Below are 18,855 nucleotides of genomic sequence, written 5' to 3' on the forward strand. Positions count from 1 at the left end.
AATCCCAGACCCCAGCCTGGAGCTGGTGCAGGGTCACCTGCAAGCCCTGCTGCTGCAGGAAAGCAGCCAGGGAGACCAAGACCATTTTAAGAGTGGTGTTGGAAGGACAGGAGTAATCGAAGAGGTGAGGGATGCTGTGCAGAGCTCGGTATTTCAGTCTTGCTGAAAAGTCCACACATCCCTCAGAGGATGGTCGCACCTGGCTGGCTTCAAAAAGGACTGAGTGAGTCCTCCACACCCTCTGCTCTGCAGCAAAGTCCCAAAGAGGAATATTCAATGTGTTATTTATAAGGAAATCTGAGGCAAAAGGAAAAACTTTTTTTTAAATGAACACCACTGAAGGAAAAGCATTAATAACACAGTAACTTATCACAAAATAAACAATGAAAATTCATATTCCAAAAGCATGGTGTGAACAAAAATATGCAGGAACACCAAGTACAGCACTGAAGGTTTGATATGAATATTAAATGTGTTTTCTTTAGACAAAGAAAACCAATGTGTTTAAACACACATGGAAAAAACCTGTTCCAAGAACCTCAGACAGGAAAATTGGCTACTCAGGACATGCAAATTACACTACCAATTCACTGTTAGGCATCTGTTGGACAGAAACTCTCTAAACTTCATTTGCCCAGCCAGCAAACTGTACTCATCTCCCTACCTTGGAACACAGGAGAATTACCAACCCACAGCTGGCATTTTAAGATGCAGCTCCAGTACTGCTAACAATCTGGCTGAAGCTATATTAAGCTTTTCAGATAAAAAATGATATATGCTGTAAGCATATTAATATTAAAAAATACATTTTCAAAGCCTGAAGTTATGTTAAGTTTATGCCATATCAATGACTATATGACATTTCCATTATTGGATGACTCTTTCCTCCAGCAATTACCTAGGCCAATAAGACATATGCCTGTATGTGTGAGATAGATCACACACCAAAGCAAATATCCAGAATTAAATTACATTCTGTTAATTATCACCTTGCAAAGCTTTGGGACATGTTGACAATCCCAGAATATGAGGAATAAAATCATTATTTTATATTTCTCAACATCTCTTATATCAATGTTCAGCACCCTTTGGAATTAAAAAAATCATGTAAGACTAAAAACCACCTGAAAACTATCATAAATAAAAATAATAGAAGTACAGAAGGGCAAGATGAGGATTTCTAAGGGAGTAGCATAACTCACAGAAAGAGGAGATCACTAATCATTATCTTGCAATAAAGTTATAACATTCTGTATCTCAGGGCCATTTTACACTGGTCGACTGCTCTTACTATCACATGATAATTACAAGAATTAATAGTATCACAGGGATGACTATGCAGCTTTTAAACTATGCATTTTCCATTAATACATATATTAATTTATATATATGTATATAAAAATTAAGACCTTTAATTCGCCTGTCTCAGTTTCCCTCTATCTCTCTTCCCACCTATAATTCTGACCTACCTTCAGTTGCCTACTGTATGTCTAAGATAGAACAGCCTCCCCCTACAGACAACAGACTTCAGAGGTGGTCCATGACCTTGCCGTGGACACCCTATCTCCCAGTGAGATTAGTTCAGCTCTGAAAGCAGCTCACACTCCCTTTTACAAATAAAGAGAGACCAGACCACTATCTTAGCTTGGATATTACAGTACCAGACAGCAAAAGATAGATTAGCTGAATCCCACCCAGGCCTTTTTCCCAAGCTGTGTACTACCACCAGCGTTTGTATCTAAGGGAGGAAAACAGAAAATGAACATTACATTGTTATCTGTTTTGCCATGATTCACACATGTGATTACATAATGGATCCTTTCCTATCTGGAATTTATCAGACTACTCCAATACCTGACAGATCAGCAGGCTACCCACCACACTGGAGAAACTGGGACAATATCTATTGCCGAAACACTTCAGCTGAGCTCATCTTCCAGCCTATCTAAATGCAAGCTATGCGAAGCACATTTAAAAGATAAAGCAAAAAGCAAAGCCACACATTTTAGAGATTGAAATATGATTGTATCCTCAAAGCACTGTCTCAGCTACAGATAAGCTCAAGTAGCAGTAAGTTTCAAAAGAGCCCACACCATTTCAATAGACGATATAGATCACACACCTTTTAACGTATCTGCAAATTGGATCTTCTTTCCAACAGAGGTGGAGAAACTAAGGCACAACAAAACTCCTACACAATCAAATGTAAATCACCTACAGTTGGCTTTATATCCTATAGGTTTATTCCATGACTCCCAGTTTCCCCAAACTGTGGGCAGTGAAATGGGCTCTTGGAGATGGTCAGCACTCATTCCACATTTACCATCAAACTGCACGTCCACGTGCATTTGTGAGAGCAAGGCAGAGCACATGCTTTGGGGTTTCACAGCTACAGAAAGTACAGTGATAGAAACACAAGTGCCCATCAGTGCTGTGAGAAGCCAGGAAGAAAATGTGAATTTTACTGGAACAGGTACGATGAGAGGTAAATCCAAAACGGGAAAAAAATACCCCAGACCCAAACCAAACCACAACAACAACAACAAAAGACTTGGAAGATATCGATAACATTCCACATGGCAGCTGGTAAAGGAGGATCAACTGTTGCTAAACAAAGAAATGTGCTTATGCATCAGGCAATAAGCTTTGCAAGAAAGAAACTACCTGTTAGAAAACACTAAGACTCTTATATGTTAGTGAAACCCAGAAAACACATACAGGTTCTAGCACTATTTTACTAGCATTTACAGTTAAGTTCAGAGGAGAGGAGAATGGAAGCAGGACCAGATGATACTTTAGTGTGAAAATTATCTCTCACAAAATAGCTCTTTAATGGGACAGGACCACACCCTTTTCAGTAGTGGACCCTCATCTGGACCAGGCAGATTGCCAAACATCCCGTGAGAGTTTAGGAGCTTTCAGGATCAGAAGGGTTTGGCGTGATCAGGAGGACACCTGAGGCTTGCAGGCAAGTAACTGCCTCCAGTAAGATTATATGAAGGCCATGTCTAGAGCAGGCAGTTCTTTCCATGTATCTTCAGATGTATGCTTTTGCTTCATCCACACATCTTGAATTTCAACTACCCATTTTCAGACATGCCAGACACAATTTTGTCCCACATATCTGACACAGTCTTGCAAATATTGTCCCAGCTGTGTCTTCCATCAACTTACTGTTCTTTTCTGACACCGTCTAATTCCCCTATGTTGCATCAAATGCAAACTATTTATCTTTGCTTTTCATGGCACATTTCCAACCTCTTTACCTGTCAGGATTCTGACATTTGCCTTGTCAAAAATGTCAAACTCCTCTGGCCATAGCCTTATATTTTTCAAACAAGCACATTACTGCTTTCTCCCATGTTGCTCTGTGTCTGAAAGCACCCAACTTCTTCCTCTTTTTAATCTCTACCTTATGACTATTTTGTTATAAGAAAGCCTAGAAATAATTATGCACCTGTTAGACTGAAACCTGATGCTGATGAAGCCTTTCTGGCATTCCATCACCCGTCCCAGCATGTTTTTATACCCTCAGAAACTGAACTGCAAACTCTTTGGAGAAGAGATAGTATGTATTGTTAGCTATTCCTCACAGCAGAATACAGCGTTGTCTGTGAATATTTGGAACTAAAAATAAGACTGCTTATGTACCAACCATAAAATGTATTTCAATATTTCACATATGATGACAGTAAGCCAGGGGCAATTTCTCTTCAGATCTCAGTTTTTAAAATGGTTAAGATCTCCCAGTCTGGGGTGGCAAAACATAAACCAATTAAAACTGGCTCACAGATGCATGCCGTGCAGTTCTTCCTAAAACTATGACAAAGAATGGGTGGTTTTTTTGGTTTTCAACCAGTGGCACCCATCTCTTACAATACCAAAATGAGGCAAAAACCTATGGTGATGTAACTAAGACAAAAATTAATCCAGGAAACACTGAAACAGTTCACACTGTTTCACTTGACAGCTAAATCTTTCCCTTACTGCTGCATGGATTTGGGTCTGAAGGGCAGTTTAATAAAAGAAATAGCCTCTCCAAAGGTATAAGTTCAATTTCAGGGCTGTCAGCCTCAGTGTTCTAGAAAAATGAAAATCTCTTGGGATAATGTTTCAAACCATATGAAATTAGATGTTTTACTTTGATAGAACTACACTGAATTACATGATTGGAGAGTTTCCTATACATTGAGGATATTCTGGAGTTATGCTGTGATCAAATCTGTGCCTCTCATTCACCTGCTAAAAGGTACTCCTGCACATCAACCACTATCAGCTGGAAGTGATAACGTCTCTTGTTCTGCAAGTTTCTTATCAACAGTCTGCATTTGCCCACCAGCTTTGAATTGGTTTCACTGCATATTTCAAGCAGATGAATGCATTTCTCCAGACTAATGTTGCTGTTTATCAGCACTGCTTGGCTCACAGGGTAGCTGGCTCCACAATCTAGCTAGAATCAAATTAGCTGTTGATAAATCAGTTGTAAATAAGCTGAGCAGGTGAATATCTGCACAGCTTAACACAAGAGCTTCCCAAGAAACTTTTCAGAGTAGTTCCACATCAGTGAACCTTAAATAACTGCAGCTATGTATGTGCCTTTGAAGTGCAGACACGAGTTGACAGAAGCAGGAGGCTTCACTAGCTCCATGGAAGTGTCTATGGAGGAAATAGTCATGAACCAGTTCTCTGTGGTAACGAGATGGTCTCCTTTGGACAGAAGCCACACTGAGCTGGCACAGACATCGTGAGCCTCAGCCCCAAGCTAATATGACAGCACAGATGTAGCCCAGAGTTGAGTGTCCCTAATCACCTTTGACGGTCAATAGTGACAGTTCTCTTCCTTCCCCAAGGAGCCTCTCCCTTCTCACCACCTGATTTGGCCACCTAGTTCTCAGTGGTGTCATCACATTTACACCAGACATCAGCTGGTGTAAATACCCTGCTATGGCCTTATGAGCTTTGAAGAGGTATGATGCCTTTTGGAACAACAAAAGCAATGGACAAAAAGGAAGCCCTCTTTTTAAAACTATAAAGTCAGCCTTTTTCTTCCCTCTCTTCATCTGGCTTGGCGTGATTTCCGCACAAAACCCTTGGCTTGCTTTCTGTTTACAACGCAGAGTTCAGGTGACAAATCTATGAACAGATCTCTCAACAGACTCTCCTGTCAGCTGCATACCCCACAAATTATTTCACTGTTAACTAGCAAACCATTAAAGTCTCCAAAATGACAGTATGGTTGCCAATATTCTCAGCTTCAAACCACTAAGTACCTTCTCTTCTGCTTTTTAGTTTAACAGGGGAAAAAAAATCCATCTCACCAATGTCATCCTATCTGCAGCGTCCAAGTGCTCATCAAGCACCCAGAGTGGTTATAGTTGTATTCCTGGAGTTGTTATTCTTACTCACTGTTTTTTTCTCTATATTTCCTGTGTAAAAACTGAAAGTTTACCTCCATTTTCTGTTTTCCCTTTTAGCCAGCTGTATGAAGAGGCTTTATTTTGGCTTTTCCCTTCTCTATTTTTTACCAGAATTCACAGCATTTTGTGCCTCTACTGTTTGATGGGGGTTTTTAAAGGTTTTTTAACCTTTAAAACACGTTAATATTCCTTTTGTTGTGGATTTCAGTAGCTGAATGTTTTGTGTACTGCCTGTTTCAAATACTGTATTCTTGTTAATAGCAGCAGCCCAAATAATAGTTTAGCAAAATTTCAAAGTCATAAACTGTTGAAAACTGGGGTTTTGCAACATGGACTTTCATATGATCTAAAAACAAAGCCCAGGGTGGTAAAATTGACTTAAAGCACCAAACACAGATTAAAATCAGCCAGCTCAGCCCAGCTAAATTTTACTAAGTGTCTAATGACCACTGTGACTACGATGTGGATGTAATACAAATGAAAATTGTACGTGGGTTTACTTACAGTTGTGACAGGTGGCTCCCATGTAGCCTGTATCATTACAGTCGCAGTAAAAGGTGGTCCAGGACTGGGAGCATTTTCCTCCATGTTCACAGTAGTTGGGTAAACATCTAATTTGAGACAGTTTTAAAAAAATGTAATTAATTATAAATATTTCTGCAAAAATAATGTGCTGGGAAAAAAAAAAAAAACAACAACAAAAAACCAAAAAAGCAAACAAAACAGAACTGTCTCAACTCCTCATTCAGGCAAGAGTTTCCTAGGGCTGAATCACTGTGTAATGAAATAATCATTTCTTTCTCTATGATTTGCATACAATACAAGCACTGAAGAAAACAATATTTAAGCTATCCAGAACATAGGTAAAGATCACTCTAAAGAAAAACATTCCACTTGTTAGCAATTAATGTGTCATGAACTTTCTGAGTACAGAGCAAGAAAAGTAGCAGGTGAAAATGCTATTGAAATCTCGTTTCAAAGGGGAATCCCCTGTTCTCTGATTAAACAGGCACCACTGTTATCAAAATTAGGCTGAGTTACATTTGTAGTAATGCTAACAGCATGCAAATCTCTGAAGTGAGAGGAAAAATATGCTTCAATTATGAGTTTTGTACTCTCTTTTCCTCATTTTAGTTGGTGTGCCTCTGAAGTACTATTGTGAAACAAATTATTAAAAGAAGAAAGAGGCGCAACAGCATGCAGCTCAGGAAATGAACAAAAATAAAAGCTGTGGGAGATAAATTCAATCTCCAGGACAAGAAGTGAATGCTGATCTGAACTCCCCTGGCATAAATGCAGGCAGTGCCATGGAGTTACACCAGCTTAAATGGAAACAGATTGTTCCCTTATTTGCCTTTTTTTCATTTTATTTTTCCCTCTTACTGTATATTAATCTCTTTTACACAGTATGTCTGACTTTTGAAAAATAAGTAACTTGTTTATACTGCTGATTCAATTGTGATGGGTGGGTGGAGAGGAAACAGGCAATCAATTTATCCTTTACACTACAGAACTCCATTAGGATTTGCTTTGCTGTAATTTGAGCTTCAAAACTCTTTTGATGCCAGACCTTTCCAGGGTGTTAGTGTGATATCACTGATGCTACCTTGATTTTTCTAGCTGAAGACATGGTTTTATTGCAATTCATCTCATCCTTAGGATTTTTTTTTTTGCATTTAAGTATGTATATTGCCCTTAGCAGTGGCTTTCAATCTGTTTCTTCCAGATAACTTAAAATTAAAACCTATTTCATGCATGAAAACAGAAAACCTGTATGTCACTAACAGTCATCTTCACCAGCCTTCTGAGCCTCATCAGCCAAGTTTTCATCAATTTGCTTCAGTCCAAGGCTGTTTAGAGCTGCTGGTTTGACAACCCAAAGAAACCTGTTTGTGCCCAGAGGCTTATCAGAACAACCTCTTGTTCTCAATATGCTCCATGCTCGTTCATACAAACTTACATCTATTAATCTCTATCAGGGACTCTGAGATTCATTCCTGAACACAGGTTCACTTGATCACTATTTATACCATTATACATAAAATTATAAAGAGCATATAAAATATTAACATGAAAGATTAATTATTTTTATTAATCCTTAATCAATTACTGCAGTAATTATTCATTATTCAAATACTAGAGAAATAAGGAATTCAAGAAGAAAGTATGTTATTTATAACTATCTGTAACAATATTAAAACAATTATGAGATATATTGGTCTTATAAAAATCATTGTCATGGCTTTTATTAATCATTGAGCTCAAGTACAAAATGAGGACAGTACGAGAATTACACTCCTGGTTTTCTAGCTTGCCAGGGAGCTATTTCCAGGGCTCTGGGAGAACACCTGGTTTCTAAACCAAGAAGGAAACAAAGGGGAAGGCCAAAACCTCTGGGTTTGCCCCATCTTTACAAGGCAGGAATTCTGAGAAGGGTGAGATTTTGGTTGTTAGTGGTGTGCTGGGCAATCATCTCTCAGTCCAACAGCCTGCTGGTGCAGCGAGAGCACAGCCAGCCCCTCTGCCATCACACCTACTCCTGCCAATACTGCAGTGAGATTTAAAGCTTTGGGTCGATGCTGAAGAGAGCAGGAGCAGCCTTATGGCATGATGCAAACAGGACTGGGTCCTGCACCCTGCTGTGCCCTGCAGGACCCTGAACCAGCAGCTCCCCAGCAGCTTCATCCCAGAAGCAAAGCACAGGGGTACAAGGGCTCTGTGGTGAGACAGGTGAATTTCGCTTGTGGGAGCACATTTATTCATATTTGTACTTTGATTATGCCTGCCCTTGCCCTCAACACACTGCCTTTAATTCCACTTGCTATCTAGTGATAAACATTCCTTTATGTCACCTGTACAGCAGTACTTCTATTCACATCAGAAGGATGCTGGTGAGAAGAAATATATGATGTTAATAGAGCTCTTTGGAGAGAAAAAAAGAATAGTTCTGTGTTATTATCTGAATTTACATCATCAGTGTAATGGACAAATATGCTTTTTGCCTATTTTAAGCTACCTTTTATTAATTAAACCAATGCAGTAGAGCTAATTACTAGTCATTTGTGGTTTGCCAAAGGCCTGTATTAGAGGCTTAGCCACATTTATTCCCTTGAAACAGTTTCCTTTTAAAGACTTTACAAAGTTTGAAGGTCACTTCCCATTTCTACTTGTCTTACAAACACTTTTCCTCCTCCCAACAATGCACAAAATGCAAGTCAAATTAACCATGTAAGCTTTTAATGATATTCATAAATTCAGAATTAAATCTTTTTTATTCCTTAGTCTATTTGCTTTAATTAGCACCAACTGCATTGATCTTGTTTTTGGTCAGATAACTAACCCTTCTAAAAGCTTAGGAAACAAATTTCTTTGCAACCCTAACAATTACCATAATCCCATTCTATCTGAGCAGTTGTGTCTTCATTAGAAGCAAAATTTATCCTAATTGTGAGAGAACTCAAAATTAAGAAATAGCTATGATTAAAATTAATCAAGGCATGGATAAGTCACAGATTGTTCCATTTGTGAACTGTCCTAGATCCTCATGTTGAAGGACTTAAATACATGCAATTTAAAATACAAATTAATATTTGCATTCCAGTAGAAACAAATACTTCTAGCAAAAAATGCAGTGGTATCAGAGAAAGTTTCATAGACAAAAACTTGCATCACACAGCCCCTGACCTATTTGCAATTGAAATGAACAAACAGCTCAACTCAATTTTTGAAAGTAACATAAATGAGACACTTGAAAATTTATGGATTTGTCTAAGAAAGTTTGTGACAGACCAGGGACTCTGATCTTCCCCGTTTATTCAGATAATATATATCACAGCGAAAAATTATTATTAAATAAAAATAAAGATAAGTGAAGCAAATAATTTTTTCCCTCATTCAGCCAAGCTGGAAAATGCACACCTTAGCCATCTACGTGAACAATGTGCAGAGCCTGCACAAAAGCCTTCACTGTCCTTGGATGAAACATTCACCTCCAAAACTCTACGTGTGCTTCCTCTGAAATCAAAGGAGAAACTGCACAGACATTAGGGGGGAAATCTGGCCCTTTGATGGGAATGATGAAGAAATAACAATGGCAAAATTACTTGAGTGGGAAGGCTGAAGGAGTTCTACACATGTGATGTTACACTTGACTGGAAATAAACCCAGTGTACTTTCAATAAGCACCTCAGAGATTTTGTTATCGTCAGCACAATACATCCAGCACTACTCTCTACTCTTCCTAAGTACAGAGGAAAGAAAGGGAACCATTACAGAAAGAAAAAAGGAGCACACACCCTCAATATCAAGACTGCAAATACACATAATTTTTAGACAAGCACTAAGTCCCTAAAACTCAATAATGCTGTAACAAAAAAAAAATACCTGAAGATTTTCTATCTATAAAGCATTTTCCTAAATAATGTATCAATTTCACTTTATTTCAGCATGTTTTCCTATTTACAGCCAGCAGGTAGCTCATTTAAAATTAAGAAAATATAACATTAAAAGAGATGACTTCATATAGTGTGCATGCATGTCTGATGAAACTGATGGTGTTGCTGTAACAGACTGTATTTTGCTTTAGTAAAATGATGTCTTTCCACTAAACTCAATAGATTGAGGCCAATTGCAACAGCATGGATTTCAGCCCTGCTGTGCTGAGCCGTAAATCTGGGAAATTCCTTGCCAAAGGTTATTTTTGATACAAGAAATGGCTTCAAGGGGAGACCAGACAATCATTTCAAAGAGAAATTTAGCAATGTTACCAGACAGACAATGTATAACAACTTCAGAGGTTTACCAAGGGGAAAACTAATGAAGATCTGAGAGCATCAGAAAAAATATTGCAAAAGCACATCCCACTCTTATTTTTTCCCCTGGATGTCCTTTTGTGGTAAAATAGTGGGTTAGGTGTCCTTAACTAAAGGAAGAAAAAAGAGCTACCAGAACCAGAGGAAGAGAGAAAAAGTGTGTAAAAGCAGTATTATGACAGGCTGCAAAAGAATTAACGCTGCTCAGACCTCTGGTTTTCCCCATCACCACACCTTCCAAATTCTCTCTCCTCTTGCAACTTTAGAAAACTGACCAACAACGTATCATAAAGTCTTGTAGTGCTTTTTATTTTTTAAGTCATCTATGTTTCCTTTCCTAAATTTATTACGTTATGAGAACTCATGGAGTTCTACAAACAGAACAAGAATAATGTGAACAGATAATTCTTTTTTTTCCATTCTGGAAATCATCTAGTCTTTCCTACTGAATTGATGTGAAAAAAAAAAAAAAAAAAGAAAGGTATTTCTCTCATCTCAATAATTCTTCACAGAGGTCAGTTTTTCTTCTTTGCAAGATTTGTAAAACTTGATGAAAAAACTTTTAAAATATATTACTATTTCCACTGTTGGTCTCCTTGGTTCTCAGACCCTGCTCTTGCATACCACTGAGGCCAACATTTAAAAGATCTGAACGCTGATGCCAACAGTCCTCAGGCATGTGAGTAGGACAGAACTGTAGAGAAGGTTGTGCTGGGACTGGCAGCAGTGAAGGAAAAGCCTGTTATCTGTGCCTTAGATAAAAGGCATTTTTTTAAGGTTTGATTGCTTTGTTGTTAGAACACCTAAATTTTTAATATAGGTAAATGTGCTGACAGTTTGGCTTAGCATCAGCAGAAAGGATTTTATATAAATAAATTTGAAAAAGAAAAAAGGGAAACAAATAAACCATCCTGTACAGACAGCTGTTCCATTTAGAATTCATCATTTTACAAAGCAAAAGCAGAAAAGCCATCTGCAAAAATCAAACAAACAAAGGAAGATATGATATTATATTCTGCTTGCATCCCCATATTTGGCCTTTAATTTACCATGGCATTGCACATCCCATGGATTTTTACTCTAAAGGAACAGCAATGGGAGTGAGCTCTATTCAGGTTCCCCCCAAACTCAATTCCACACTCAAGCTGGATTTCAAAAGCCAATAAATTAGCCCCTTACCTACCTTCAAACTGCCTTCTTTCTCCACATGGGTCTCATTCAGGACAAATCCCCTCTCCCACCCTAGTGGGAAGGCCCTACACTCACAGGGACAAAGCTGACTTTCTCCAATTTCAGCACCTTTCCACATGTATAAGTCACTGCAGTTACAGGAAGGCATTCACCCTGCTCAAACTGATTTTTTACCTACCCCCTACAGGATTTACTGAATGATACTGATGAATCTGAAGCATCTGTCTTTATTTTGCTCTGAAACACAGCACTTACACAGACTAGTGAACACTTTGTGGGCCTGAATTGTCATTTTCTGCAGCTGGTCTTGCATGCATGAAACAAAGATGGAAAAATTAAGGCAGGGCAAGCAAACCAATTTATGCATTATCCAAATAATCTGAGCATTCCTTTTCATTCTCCTTAAAGAAACACAAAGCCTAGAACACTGCCCCCTCCTCAGAGATAGCATTTTCCACTGTGACTGCCTATTTTTTTCTGGGAATTTGCTTTGTCCAATTATTTTTCTGTTTTCTATCACTGAGCAAGAGCATCTGACAGTGTGAAGATCATATCCCAGTCCAAGAGCAGGAAACTGTGCTACATGGTTTTATTACACTTCATTGTCAATCAGCCCTTAAGCTATTAGAGAGAAGCTCTGCCATTACCTGCTTTACACAGCTGCTTTAAACATTAGAATAGATATGAGGACATGAGGGGATGCTCTTCAGAATTTCAGGGATTTTAATTCCAACACCCAGGCTTTTGATGCCTGTAGGTTTGAATTTATTAAATCTTGCTCAGTTTTTCTGCACCCTGTCCTTCCATCTTAAAACCTGGGTGGTATTGAGAGGATTTCCAAGATCACACTTCAAAATGCTACCTGCATGGGTGTAATTCCAGTAATTCAATTCCATTAGTTAGCATGTCTAATTTGTGATGTAGGTGCATACTTTAGGGAAGGACTCAAGAGATTGTTCAACTCTCACAGAATATCAGGTAGTCCTCTATTTCTAATACTATTTTTTTCACAGTATATTGACATTTACAAGGGATTAAGTCATTAAGATACATTTTTCCCTTTCTCCTTCCCCACCACGTAACATAGCTTGGATTCAAGATACTTTCCCCATTCTACTTCCAAATCATTATCTCCAGTGTTTTGCTTTGGGATTAGTATAGAGGAAGTAGAAAAAAACCAGAATTTCTCTAAGGGCAATATGATGAAAAAGGAAGACACATTTCTAACAATATCCTAATTTTTGCTGAAAAAGCATGAACCGAAGTGTTTTACAAAGTGCCAAGCATGAGAAAGGGAAACTTTTTGAAAACTTTTTCACATTTTCCTTACATAAACTGGAGGAAGACATGAAGCTTCAGTATGCCCTGAGCTATCTGTCCACTGAATCCTAAAACAGGCAAAAGAGACAAAAGATAAGGGGGAAAATTTTCACTCACAGGACTTAAGTGATCTTTTTAAGGTGATACAAAATATCAGAAGAACTACTAATCTGGACCATCAGATCCCTATAACTAGACAGGACAGTCTCTCCTGCAGCATTTAAAGGAAAAAATCTAGATCTGGGTATTCCAGCATCTGAAGGTGTACAGTCCAAATACTTTGTTTTGGCTGAGGATAGAGACACAGTTGGGCAATTCTCAAACCAAACTTGGGATTTACCCAGAATCAGAAATATTCTGAAAAAGGACACATGACATCACATGACATCCCCTCATGTGTTCAGTTCATTCCAGCTTTGATCACCATCCAAATTCAAGGGATGTGATGTAAAAACATCCCACTCATTGCTACAGAACCAAGAAGGGAACACATAAGAGGATTTCCTGCAAAGAGAAAGTAATATGCAGTATAAAATAATTGTCATTTCTGCAGAGAAGGCACTAAATAATGAAGATAGAAAAACTATATAGAGAATGAAAAGGATGGATGCCAAATTAGGGTTGGGATTTTTTAAATTATTCTTTCTGCAATGCACTGCAGACATTTCTGTAGGGATAAATACAATACTAAGTGTTTGATTTTTTAATCCCAGCCTGAAACTCTAAAAAAAAAATTAAAATTCACTGGACATAATTAGCCAGGGTATTTTCTCACTTGCATGGCCAAGCTGAGGGGTGAAAGGATCATATGAAGTTTGGCTTCTGCTGCAGGGCATACATTAAATCTAAGAGGAGAGTTAAGAAACATAAAAAACCACTGTGCTTTTATCGGATTTATCCTAACACCCTTCACCTGCAATAGTAATTAATTTCCCAAAGGCCCATTTTGACAGTACAACACATGAAGCAATGTTAAGTTCAGCACTAAAAGTAAAGGAAGAAAAAGTAAAAAAAAAAATATTCTTTCTTACAAGTAAAAATTGATAATAAAATATAATAGAATCCACAAAGGAAATAGGCATAAAGCAGGTTTTAAAAGGTCAGCTCTATTTAGCAAGGAAAAAGAACACTTTAAGCTAATTTATTTAGAAAATACTATGAAGAATTTTCACAGACAAAACACGGGTAGGGATAAAAGAATAGGAACTAAGGACACTATTTGTGCTCCACAACTGAAGCAGTTCAGGGAAGCCAACTTATGAATCAGCTCCATATATTTCTCCCTAATAAAGTACAACTGTTAACGCCAATCTCATTGCAGTGATTCTTATGGATACCACATGCTGCTCTCTCCATTTGGATTTGCTGGGAGAATTGGAATATGCAGATGAATCTTGGTTTAATAAGGACGGTAACATCAGCATGTGCTGTTGTCTGCCCACTGATGCTACAGAGATGGGACACTGCCAGGATTCATAAGAAAACACATTTTTCACATTTTCCTTATATAAACTGGAGGAAGACATGAAGCTTCAGTATGCCCTGAGCAGGTTTGTGTTCCTCATGGCAGATCGCTGGAATTCCCAGGATGCCCTGCAAGATGCGCCATCCGTCCATCTGCCAAGGTGGATTCAACGTGGATATTTTTTTTCCTCCCCCTCTCCCCCAGGTCACTTAAGGGAAGTGAAGTCCCTGGTGTTGTCCTTGACAAGTACTGTCAGTATTTGCTACAGCGAGGGCAAGGTGCCAGCCAAGTAAAAATAGGACAACCCAGTCAGAGCTTCATCAGCGCAAAATCAACATGAGCTGCAGCAATCTGATTAAAGTACCTCAGCAGCTGTAGACAGGGAGAGCAACACATGCATTATCTATGCAAACTTGTGAACCTGAGCATGAAGAAAAGCAGGCTCTGGCCACCCTCATAGTTTCTTTATGGATAAGGACAGGCTCAACACATAAAAGGCCCGCCTAATGCGAAGACAACCCAGTCTAACATACTCAAGTGCAAATCATGCATAGAACTTATGACAATAGAACAGTGGGTGTACAACACCGTGCTTCTGCATCTGCCTCAGCCCCACCTCTGTCCAGGGAAAAACTGCCACCAAAAAGTCTATCACTTCAAGGTATTTGAGTTCTGGCAGGAACGACAGAATCATGACATTTCAGACTCTTTAACAGAGTTTTCTCTGTTACTGGGCAACAAAAATACCCCATCCTTTGTGAAGGGGGCTGAGGAGTTAAAAACATGAATAGAACCAGTGTCATCATTACAGGTGTGTTCCAAGAGAATTTGCCTCAAAAGCCTGGTGAATGCAAACATTTGTCCAGAACTACCTTGAGGGGCAAAGGAGACTATTTCCATATGAGGTGCCAATTCAAAGGAAAAAGAGACCAGTTTTCTATTCAGGACAGCTCTTTGGTGCAAGTTACCCCAACAACTATGCCTCCTAAGCACTTTTCTTTATAGACTTCGAAGGAGCTGGTAGCAGAAAGTACACCAGATCCTACCTGTTTGTGTACACAGAGTGCAAGAACTCCTGCAAATGGAATTTTCTTCTCTAACACTGCAAAGCAGTTTGTCCCACGGCAAGCAAGAAGTGCACGAGATTAAGCAAGCCATGCCTTCAGGCTCCAGGCAACAGTGCAGCCCTTGCTGCTGTATTCCAAGGGGTCCATCTGTGGCAAGAGCAGCCAGCCTTGCTCAGCCCAAAGGGAGCATCTGTGCCGTATGATGAAGGGCTGGAAATCCACTGTGTTTCTGGACTGAGGTTTAATGACTTTCTGGCACATTTTCCTAATAACCATGGTAACTCTTGAGCTGCAATATCTCTTGAGCCCACATTCCTGCATCTATTCTCTGAACAGGATGCCAACCACAGAAAACAACCAACTCAGCTTCAGGACTGGAGCTAGTATTTCTAGTCACAAAATCTGGCATTCGTGCCCATTGCTGAATGGGAAATCCCAGAGCTTCTCAACTCTGTGGCCAAATTCTCAGCATCTGCATATTTGTTTTCCTACCCATTTCATTTATTTTTAAATGAGAGGCTGACTGAATTTCCCCAGGCTATGCCTTCCATTGTTTGCCCACACACAGACAAACCCACACACCCACTATTCCACTGACACAAGGGAAGAGAAACATATTAGTACTTAGCAAAATTCACACTTAAGATTCAAATGTATTTGGAGATTTGCACAGCTATGACGCAATATATTTTGTTTTTGAACAACAGAGGTACAGAGAGCTGCATACATGAAAACAATGTTTTAGAAACAGTGAGGGACTTGGACTTCCTAGTCCTAAGTTTATCACCTCCATCCAGACTTGCTTCAGATCGACAGCGCCTCTCTTTCAATTTCCTTACTCTGACAGTGCCACAGCAAAAATGCTGATGAAGTAAGTTCAAGAGCATCCCACTGAACACTTTGCCAGCTTCCAGCCATCTGCGGCTTATGAATTCATGTATGCCTTACTGGCTTTTTCCTTTGCATTTGACCTCTACAGCATCTAACAGCATCCAATTTGATGTTGTGTAAGATTTGAACTTGTGAGAAACTGCACATTCTTGTTTATTATTCACCTCCTTCACGCTGCTCCTCATTGCACAACTCTGCCCAGCTCTCTCTTCTCCAGGCTGAAGAGTCCAAGACTATTTAATCTCTCCTTGTAGAGAGGAGTCTGTGGCACACCAAACCACAGAGTGTCAGTTTTAGAAACAGCCATGAGGGCTGAATGACAGACTTACAGACTGTGCAGTCAGAGCTGCACACAGCACCTCTTCTGACTGGCCCAGAGATGACACACTTCCTGGAAAAGCCTGGTCAGGCCAAGAAGGAGGTCAGTGAATACATCCAACCAGATTTGCATTTCATCTTCTAGCAACTAAAATAGAGGGTTGTGAAGGGATCCACACAGAGCTGTTATCTTGATTTACTAAGGGAAGATGTTTCTACAGTTATCCAGTGCCTCAGTCCCTGCCTTCTCCAAACTTCTCACCCTCATTTACACCACATCTGAAAGAGACACAGACACCTCAACTCCCAGAAGTCACAGGACCTCAAGAAAACAGAGACAAGTAGAAGCAAATCAAGTTACTTTTCATCAAAGAAAAAACATTATTAACCATAATGGAGTTTAACCACCATTCTAGACATCATGAAATTTGCAAAGAAGATATCCCAAAAAACCTCAGAGCAATAAATTCTGCAATCACATCGTTTTTTTCTGCAGTTGTAAAAATGAATCATGCACTTTTTAGAAGCAAAAAGAGCAAATCAGGGAAGTGACATATGAGTAGGAACTGCTGTTTCTTTTCTCCCATTTCATATATATCTATATCTATCTATAGATATGAGGTGATTAAAAAAAAAACCAACATAACTTTGGGTTGCACAGTCCCTACTCACAGCTGCAGCACTGCCTGAGATTGCCTGAGAGATACATCTACTAAAATGAGCTTTCTCACAGGTCTGAGACTTCGTGAGCTGAATTCCTGAAACATTTCTCCCATGGTTTTGGTGGGTTTTTTTGGGGTTTTGTTTTGTTTCGTTTTTATTTATTTATTTATTTATTTAAGCACTGTTTTTGCTGTTGACATTTGAGAGCCCCCAAAGCAAGAACAAGGGACAGCTGTTCCAGCTGCAGGAAAAAGCAACAGAGCTGGAGGGAACGTGGAAGATCACTCAGTCCATGCTCATACCCCAAGGCAGGATTACCCACACCCATGTTTATTATTTCTCACAGACTCATCTAACTTTTCCTGAAGCCTTCCAGTGACAGAGACTTGACAGTCTCCTCAGGCAGTCTGTGCCACGGCAGCTCTCCTACACATCCTGGGCAGAAATGATGATTATTCCCTTCAGTGCTGCAGCAGCCTTTGAGCACCTAAAACCATTATGCTGCCTCCCCTTAGCAATCTCTTCTGGTTAAAGAATTTAGGCAATCTTTCTTTGCAAGGGATGTTTTCCAGCCCTGTTTTGTGGGGTTTTTTTGTTTGGTTTTTTTTTGTTGTTGTTGTTGTTGTTGGGGTTTTTTTTGTTTGTCTTTTTTGGCTTTTTTTTATTTAGAGCAAGCCTCTGAAGAACAGTTTGGGCTCTGTATATTTTTATAGAGAACAGAAATTTAGAAGCATGACTGCTAGCAAATCTAAACACAAAGTGGCAACCCTGGTTAGTGTTTACAGTGTTTGTTCATCCCCCTGCTACTCCTCACTTGGGCACATTCACCCACCTGCTTTGTTCACTGGCTGATTTGTGTTTCATAATTTGTCCAGCTGTGAGTAACACCAAATTTCAAAATGAAGGCTATAGATACTGAGAGCCTAGTATTTTGGTATCAGTGCTCAGGCTCAGGGGTCCTGCCTAGATCATGGGAATGGCTTCAAGCATGTTCTCCTTCTAAGCTAACAGGATAAAACACCACATGAAGAAAACAGCAAGTCTCTGTAACTGCCTCCCTAACCCATGTCCAGGAGGCTGTTCGACAGAGTCAAGAATTCTTTGCAAATACCATAAAATACTGAACACCATTAGGAAAAAGAAATTCTGTTGTATGTTGCTGTTTTGGGTTTTATCTTCTCTAAAGCAGAAGTCCTTGGGAAAGTCCATCTTGTGTTTGTAAAGCCCCTAACATGCTACTTGCAGGTGGAGGACAGGGAGCCTGGCCATACACCTACAGCTAGAGGCTTAGTGGGCATCAAGAGAATGGAGTGAATCCCTTCTGACTTACTGCATCTATAAGCAAATGAATTTTTTATGCTGCTTGCCACTTCCCCATCCCTTGACACTGACATCCTCCTCCCTGTAGATTAAGGACTGAAGACAAAAAGCATTATTCCATTCTCATTAGACTTCCTTAATGTTCAGATTTTCTCCTGGAAGCTTTTAGGTTTAATATGTCATGCCCAGACAATGCTTCCTTTCCCAAAAAACACTTACAAAACACAAGGAGTGAGGACTGCATAGTCCCTGTAGTCATGAACTTAATCTTTATCACACTGAACTGAAAATAAATTCAAAGAGAGTCTCTATTGTTTTTGTCTAGGCCCATATCAGATGGCTTTTGGTCAGAGATGGTCAACGCAGGGCATGTCCTGCTGCAAAAGATTGTT

At 39.3% G+C, this 18,855-nt stretch overlaps 1 protein-coding gene across 5 annotated transcripts in view; it reads right to left on the reverse strand.

The window, feature by feature from the left end:
* CNTNAP5 (contactin associated protein family member 5) overlaps positions 1 to 18,855 on the reverse strand; it is a 272,841-nt gene that overhangs the window by 99,043 nt on the left and 154,943 nt on the right. For all 5 annotated transcript variants that reach the window (XM_069020986.1, XM_069020988.1, XM_069020987.1 and 2 more), the window contains one exon: positions 5,922 to 6,028. In XM_069020986.1, coding sequence (XP_068877087.1) covers positions 5,922 to 6,028 — 107 coding nt within the window. The remainder of the gene's footprint in view (positions 1 to 5,921; positions 6,029 to 18,855) is intronic.

Source organism: Aphelocoma coerulescens, chromosome 7 (genome assembly GCF_041296385.1).
Source record: "Aphelocoma coerulescens isolate FSJ_1873_10779 chromosome 7, UR_Acoe_1.0, whole genome shotgun sequence".
NCBI classification, from domain to species: domain Eukaryota; kingdom Metazoa; phylum Chordata; class Aves; order Passeriformes; family Corvidae; genus Aphelocoma; species Aphelocoma coerulescens.